Source organism: Epinephelus lanceolatus, chromosome 9 (assembly GCF_041903045.1).
Source record: "Epinephelus lanceolatus isolate andai-2023 chromosome 9, ASM4190304v1, whole genome shotgun sequence".
In the NCBI taxonomy this organism is placed as follows: domain Eukaryota; kingdom Metazoa; phylum Chordata; class Actinopteri; order Perciformes; family Serranidae; genus Epinephelus; species Epinephelus lanceolatus.
In genome coordinates, this window is record NC_135742.1 from 8,920,119 (window position 1) to 8,927,515 (window position 7,397).

Consider the following 7,397-nt stretch of genomic DNA (forward strand, 5'->3'; position numbering starts at 1 on the left):
TCCTGAGCAAAAACCTTTTTTATTTCTCGTTGAAAGGAACTTGGTAGATTATTACAGCAGAACACACATGACTGAAACAGCTGCCATTTCACGTAACACAGTACAGGAAGAAGGATGTAGTTCAATCTCATGTGTAATATTATATATAGTATATTTATATCAATAGAAAAGAAAAAAACTATTGCTCCCATGTGTTTTATTTATTTTTTCATATGGCATTTCTCTGCTGTGTTGAAGTGGGTAAAGTAAAATTCAACGAGAGGTTTACACACCAAAGGAAGTGGGACAATGAAAGTGACATTCCCCAAAGCACGGGAACTTTGTGGCTTTTTTTTTTATTAGGCTAAGAAGTAAACTTTTTTTTTCCATTGCAAGAAATAAAACTTGAAACCGCTCTCAAAAAAAATGGATAAATACCATCGTACAGCAATCAGAATATGCAAAAGAAAAGAACACAAGGCAGCTCCGCGTAAGAGCACGCATGCAAAAATTATCATATTTTTTAAAAGGAGCACTAAAGACAAAATGTCGATGATTGCAGGTGTTTATGTTTGCGTCGTATGGCAACTGATGGAAAGCCAATTTGTGACAAAACATGGTAAAACGGGTGGACTGAAACGAGGGGACAACTCGATGCTATGTAAAGTGAACTGGAGTGCTGAGTGTTTGCTGACAAACTACTTCAATGAAGTTGTTTCTAGAAATTGCTATAACATACTTTGTTATCATTTTGTTGTACTCTTCTTAATTTCCTCTAAGGAATAAAAGAAATGTTAGGAAAAAAGCAGGTATGAAATATCACCCTGGACAGTTGCATCCAAGTTTAGTGTTTTAAATAAGCCACTTTAGGCAGCATTATCTAATAAATGTCTCATATTTCTAAGACATATTTCAATATATCTCTTTTTTGAAAAATATTTCTATCTATAGTTGATCTTTTTAGTAAGTAAATCTCTTCCAGTATATATATTTTTTTATTTTTTATTTTTTTTCCCGCAAGGTACAGCACCCCCACTGTGGGTTTTGTTTTCCAAAAGCACCTAATTTTTTTTCTTACAATCAGACTGAATGTTGCTTCAGTCGTTAATGGTCTGAGTTCAAGATTAAAGGATCCAAATGGCGCACCCCAAATAAGTCAACAAGGTCGATTCCCTTGAGACCATAGCTCAAGCCCGGCAATATTAAGCTTTAACTCGAAAAAATCGTGACCAGTGCTGGAGGCCTGAGCTCACTGTGTCTCCGTTGACAAAAAGGTCACAGGGGTCAAACGTGGCCCTGCATCATATGAGACGACATCAGTTGCCACAGATGTCTCTACTGCAGCAACTGGCTGACCAGGACTGCACCCAGAACCTCTTGAGGATGATGCACAGGCACAGGTAATGCTGATATACCCCAAAATACAGATGGGACTTGCCGGCCCTGAGACAAAACAAGCCACGTGTGACCACGTTTCAGCTATCGGAGCAGGGGGGGTCAGCACCTGAGCGACACCCAGGAGGGAGAGGGAGGGAGGGGAGGAAGAGGGCGAGGAGGGTCATTTGGACTCATTTGGATCGTCCAGAGAATCCAAATGAGTCGTGTGCTTGTAACAGATCACCTTATGGGACCTCGCTGGGCTTAGTGGATGTCCTGCGGTGCCAGGGACGCCCCCTATAGCTGAGACCGTGGCTCTTGGTGTTGTGGGTCTGTCTGGGCGAGCCGCTCAATACAGATCATTTTAGACAAAAACACACACAGCCATGGTGAGTAATGCAGGTGCTCTGTCTCACTCCCACTCTGCACCTGCTGGTATGAGTATGTCACACGTTTCACACTTCCTTATTATCATCACACAGACTACAGGTCAGCGCCAGGTGAGCTCTTACCATTGGATATCAAGCAGGAAGTGAGTCTGGTAACCTACTGGTGTATCTTGAGCTTTGTCAAACTTAATTTGCTGGGCTACATGTGAGGTTATCAAATAGAAAATCAATATATATTTATATATATATATATATATATATAGATGTATATAGATATATATTTAAAAATTTATATCAGTGGGGAATCTCATACAGGAGCTGGCTACTGCAGTCCGCACTCATTTAGCTATAACATCCACCTAAACTTTAGGACATGATTCTCTTATATAGACAGATAATTTCTCAGTCAAATATACTTTTTTTTTTTTTTAAACTCCGTTGTTTTAGCTTTTTAAAAGTTCGATTCATCATGCACAGAATAGTCGCTCCTCTCTCTCTGTTTATCGCCAGGCTTTGCATCATGTTGTCAGCTTTATCACAAGTAACGTTTGCCACCTCTCCATCAATCGTCGTCCACGTCGTCGCCCTCCGACTCCTCTCCGGCTCTCCTCTCGTACATCTTATCCCGGTGCCGCTCCTGGATCTCTTTCATTTCCTCGGCGTAGCGGCTGAACGCTCCCCCGAACTTGCTCCACGCCTTGAAGGGGATTGTTATAGAGTTTCTGTAACTGGGCTTCACTTCGCTCACCCGTAAGAAAACTCCGTACTTGTTGGACCCCACGTCAAAGAAGAACCGCTTGGAGTCCACCATAATCGAGGTGCCCTCCGGAAGCTCGCTGTAGCCCCCGGCCCCTCCGCCGCCGGCCAGCTCCTCCTCGTCTCCCCCGTAGTCGTCTATCAACTTGGCCAAGGCGTCGCGGAACTCTATTAAGCCTTGGGCCGGGAGTGCGATGGTTTGTCCGGCCTGCAGGCCAGCCCCGGGGATGCCACCCACTCCGACTCCGAAACCGGGGCCTCGGTTGACGGTCTGCCGGATCCGGAGAAACCGACCCCGCTGGTTCTCCTTTAGATCGAGGTAGTATTTTCGGTTCTCACGCACCAGGAACTCACTCTTCAAGGCCCGTCTAGGCCCGGTGTCATCCCCACCGGATGATTGAGCGATCTGCTCCGGGGTGCTAGGCCCAAGCTGGGCGTAGTGCTCTATGAAATCCCCCAGGTAGTCGCGGAACTCTGCCGCAACTGACATCGAGAGGGTCAGCCGACTTTTCGAGCCCCCGGCGCCGACCTCGGCGATTTTGATGAACCGGCCTTTGGCGTTCTGCTTTACATCCAGGTAGAAGCGTTTGTTCTGAATGTCCAGTCGCTTCGACGCCAGCTCCTGGGTCTCCGGTTCCCGCTGGTAATGCTGAAATCCGCCGCCTCCTCCCCCTCCGCCACCGCTGCTGCCACCGCGCTCACTGCCACTGTCCCCATCCGCCATCTTCGCCACCAGCAGCCCGTTTCTCTGCGTATCTTTGACCCCCACCCCCCCTTGCTTGCCGAGCTCGCTGAGGAAACCGGACGCTGCTTGCTGGGCTCTGATTGGCCACTTCTGCTGCCAATCACAACATCTGACAGGAAGCTTGCGTTTCTATTGGCTAACAAATCTGCCTGTCATTTAAACGTCCCCGCCTCCTGGATGACATTCAAGTACATATATTTCAGTTCATTACAGCTCTCCATGTTCTAAAGGATACTTATTTTACTTTATAATTTTAGCATTTAATTTCCCAGCTAAAGATGTATTGGAAAGATTCAAGATAAATATAGAATATATATGTGCTTTTTGTAATTCAGATACAGAAACAATAATTCATTTATTCTTTCACTGCAATCATTCAAGTTCATTTTGGACAGATATGCAACAATTTATAGACAGGAAAATGGACACTAATATACATATTAAAGTATTAAATGTGTTATGTGATGTGATGTTATATTTTATGTTCCATGGGGTGGATAGCAATATTACCTCTATTCAGCTTCTGATCATTCTTGGCAAATTCAATATCCACAAATAGAAATGATCTGACACCAAAACCCTGCTTTAACGGGTTTATTGTTGAGCTCGAGCACTATTGCACCTTGTTAGAGGATGTGAGGAACAAATAAGCTACAAAGACTTTCAATATTTTGAAGGATGTGTATTTTATTTGATCACTAAAAGAACTTAATATGATGGACTTTTATTATTATAGGCTTGATTTTTTTCTTGTATGATTACTGTTGTATGCCTTTAGTTATTAGTAAAGTGTTTTGGAATAAAAAAGGCAGCTCTCCATGCCAATATTTAAGTTATGTGTATTTACATCGGATAATTTATCTGATAGTGGATTTAATGTTGGCATAACCACTTTTGTAACGTGCATAACTGTGATTTTAATAAGTTTAAAGTGTCCTTGTGCTGAAACGAATTAGTTAAATCCAATTAGAGCCTCCTAGTTGTGTATTTTGTACATTTTTGGGATGGATGCCCCTGGAAGGACACTCCACACACACACACTGTCCCGCCTACTTGTTGGTTCCGTGCGCAAAGGCAGGCACGATGATCTTAGGGTGGGGGATGGGTGAGTGCTCTGCAAGCTGCTCGGCGATTGGTCGAAACAGAGATTCGAAGTAACAACACACACCCTGATTGGCTGTCCAGACTCCCACGAGGGGTCGCATGCAAAAGATTTGCGAAAGGGTTTATTGTTTCTTTGCTTTCGGGAGCCGAAATTGTTTGCTATCTGCTCAGTTCTACAATCAAATAACGACACGGAAAAATGGTATGTGCGCCTCGGTTAGTGCAGAATGCGTTAGCCGGGATGTCGGTGCATTTGTACCGTAATTAATGAGCAACTGTAGAAAGTGCCGTTTTGAATTTGAACTGAGGAAATTCGACCAGAAGGTGTGTGGTTAAAAAAGCTTGATAAAGAGCTAACTGTCAGCTAACGCGTTAGCATTAACGCTAGCTTGAGAAGTCCGAGTTTTGTTGCGTTTCTGGTTAATGTGACATTACATTTGCTGCGTGTCGGATAGTCCTTCTGATGGAGAAGTGGAGTGGTTAATTGAAAGTTTGAGCTGGGGTTCACAGCGGAGTGATTTTTCCCTCCTGTGTAACGTTAGCTTCTCTGAACGGTGGATTAGCAACCATTAGCATGCCAAGTTTAGCTATTTCATTAGCTCAACGGTTGGTTAGCTGTTAGTAGTTGACCACAAGACTTCCAAAGTAAATTTAGAAATAATAAGATTGGGGTAAAATCAACTGTGTGATTTCTCTGAGCTGGGTGACTTCGTGAGGCAAACTTTTTATCCCTGTTGATTTTGTGAATGAAAACTTAAACGCTGACCGTCTTAAAGCGGCGCGTCTGTTTAGTGTTTGTCGCGGGTTCAATGGCAGCACCCCGCCGAGAGCTTCTTGTGTTTTTGTCTGAATGGTTTTGGATTAGTTTTCTCACTTTATGCAGCCAATCTTTATCTTTGTTATGTGTGTAATAGTCAGACCCCATTAACGGTATCGCCTTTGATTTGCAAACGTTATATTTCAATTGTGATTGGCGGGAAAGCATTATCAGTTTAACCGGGCGTCTTTAAGGTGCGTTTAATGACTGTTTACTTTTCTTCTTATTATCTAACCACCTCATGCGCTTGTATTTGGTTTTATAAACGTCATTGTCTGCTAACTTGAATAGATGAAGTGCTGTTGAAGTGTTTTTGCAACACTAATTGCACAAAATTTAAACATTACAGCCTCCCACATATTTTAATCATCTGTCATACCAGTTTTGCCTCTCGTGTCGGATTTCAATTTCCTGTTGAAACTTTCCTGCAGGCTGGTGGCAAGGCAGGAAAAGACAGTGGCAAAGCCAAGGCGAAAGCAGTGTCTCGCTCCCAGAGGGCTGGGCTGCAGGTAAATGTCTTTCAGTCATTGTCATGTCAGCTTTATGTGCACAGCTCAACATCACAAATCAGAAATTGCCTCCAGGGACTTTCTTGTGTGGCAGTTTGTGGCTTTATTTCATGTGTTTTGTGCCACCCATCCTGGCTGCTGAGAGATTGCCCCCTCCCCCCTTTTTTTTTAAAACCCAAACCACTGTTTTGTGCCTGTTTCCTGCCAGTTCCCAGTGGGTCGTATCCACAGGCACTTGAAGACTCGCACAACCAGCCACGGGCGCGTAGGAGCCACAGCAGCTGTGTACAGTGCAGCTATCCTTGAGTACCTCACTGCTGAAGTAAGCCTTCCCCATTTTGTGCATGTTTGTGATTAACAGCGGCATTGGATATCAGGTCATGCAGTGTTTCTGTGTGAGATGGTGCTGTTTGCATTCATGTCTGTTCCTGTTCTGGTTTCAGGTACTAGAGTTGGCGGGTAATGCCTCCAAAGACTTGAAGGTGAAGCGTATCACTCCCCGTCACTTGCAGCTGGCCATCCGTGGTGACGAGGAGTTGGACTCCCTTATCAAGGCAACAATTGCCGGAGGAGGTGCGCTGACAGCCTCAGAAAGACATATATTGTGTTTATTTTTGTCCCATGTTGTATCAAGATGTTGTGTCTTGATTGAATTGACATCACACTTGCATGGCTGTGTATTCTATCCCACTCACCCTGTAGAAATATTTACGACTATCTGTGCATTAGTCATTTGACCTCACCAATGTTTCTGTTGCTGTTGTCAGGTGTCATTCCCCATATCCACAAATCCCTCATTGGGAAGAAGGGCCAGCAGAAGACTGCATAGACGCCATGTTGACCAGAAATTTCGGGGCTTGGGCTTTGATCGGACCAGGAGTTCACATTTGTTCTTTTTTATTATTAATATTATAGCAAACGAAGAGTGATTGTTAGGATTTGTGTTGTAATATTTTCCCATAACTAGAAAAAAAAGTACAGAAAACCCCTTAACGACAAAAAAAAAAAAACAACTTTGTATGTTATTGTAGAACGTTTGACTGGGGAGTTCATTATTCTTTCAAATGGTGACCGTGGATTTGTTTGATTGGCCTGGGACTCTGTAATGTTTTATACTGAAAGAAATTGTTAAAACCGTTTTTTATATAAAAGAAACTTGTTTTGTGGTTATTTTCTTGAAGTTATGATGTTTACTATAATACAAGTTTTTAAGGAGACGTTTCTTTTTGGACAGCAAATTAGGTAACGAGAGCTAAATGTGAGATGGTGCTTTTTTTCCATTTTGACTTGCTGTAACATTTTGAACTGCACACAGATGGTAATGTAATAAAAGTTGAATTTTTTTACATCAAAATGAAAAGTCATTGAAAACAAGTTATTGCACGCCAACAAATGTGTTAAACTTTAAATGTTGTGATCAGATGACACTGATCCTGCAGTTTCTGCCTCACTGTGGAGCCGCCTGTCAAGCTCATATCACTACTACATAGCTGTTACACGGATATATGGAGAAGGTGGTTTTTAAGTTTGAACATCTGGCAGATCTGAACCGTATCAGTGCTTAAGAAATGTACCTACATGTATGAACAAACTGAAATGTGCCGACCTGAAGTCCATTAATTTTTTTCAAGTAAAATACAAAGAGTTTTTAAAAGCTGTGTGTTCAGGGAAATGACGTATTTTATCTTTGAATAAATACTCGTTGCATGTTGTCCTTGGCT

General features: G+C 42.8%; 2 protein-coding genes across 2 annotated transcripts; one reads left to right on the top strand and one right to left on the bottom strand.

The window, feature by feature from the left end:
- On the bottom strand, positions 1-3,267 carry LOC117252418 (transcriptional regulator protein Pur-beta). The gene has a single exon (XM_033619281.2). It carries the CDS (start codon positions 3,223-3,225, stop codon positions 2,308-2,310), a length of 918 nt encoding a protein of 305 aa, XP_033475172.1. The 5' UTR covers positions 3,226-3,267; the 3' UTR covers positions 1-2,307.
- Positions 3,268-4,419: 1,152 nt separating this feature from the next.
- h2az2a (H2A.Z variant histone 2a) lies at positions 4,420-7,030 on the top strand. The gene is made up of 5 exons (XM_033619283.2): positions 4,420-4,552; positions 5,599-5,676; positions 5,885-5,998; positions 6,120-6,249; positions 6,444-7,030. Exons 1-5 carry the CDS (start codon positions 4,550-4,552, stop codon positions 6,503-6,505), a joined length of 387 nt encoding a protein of 128 aa, XP_033475174.1. The 5' UTR covers positions 4,420-4,549; the 3' UTR covers positions 6,506-7,030.
- Positions 7,031-7,397: the final 367 nt, after the last annotated feature.

What these genes read in the sequence shown, in the direction of transcription:
- LOC117252418 (XM_033619281.2), bottom strand. Translation starts at nt 3,225, where the DNA reads ATGGCGGATGGGGACAGTGGCAGTGAGCGCGGTGGCAGCAGCGGTGGC.
- h2az2a (XM_033619283.2), top strand. An exon ending in CCCAGAGGGCTGGGCTGCAG is followed by an intron (nt 5,677 to 5,884) that starts GTAAATGTCTTT and finishes GTTTCCTGCCAG; the next exon opens with TTCCCAGTGGGTCGTATCCA. An exon ending in TTGAGTACCTCACTGCTGAA is followed by an intron (nt 5,999 to 6,119) that starts GTAAGCCTTCCC and finishes TTCTGGTTTCAG; the next exon opens with GTACTAGAGTTGGCGGGTAA.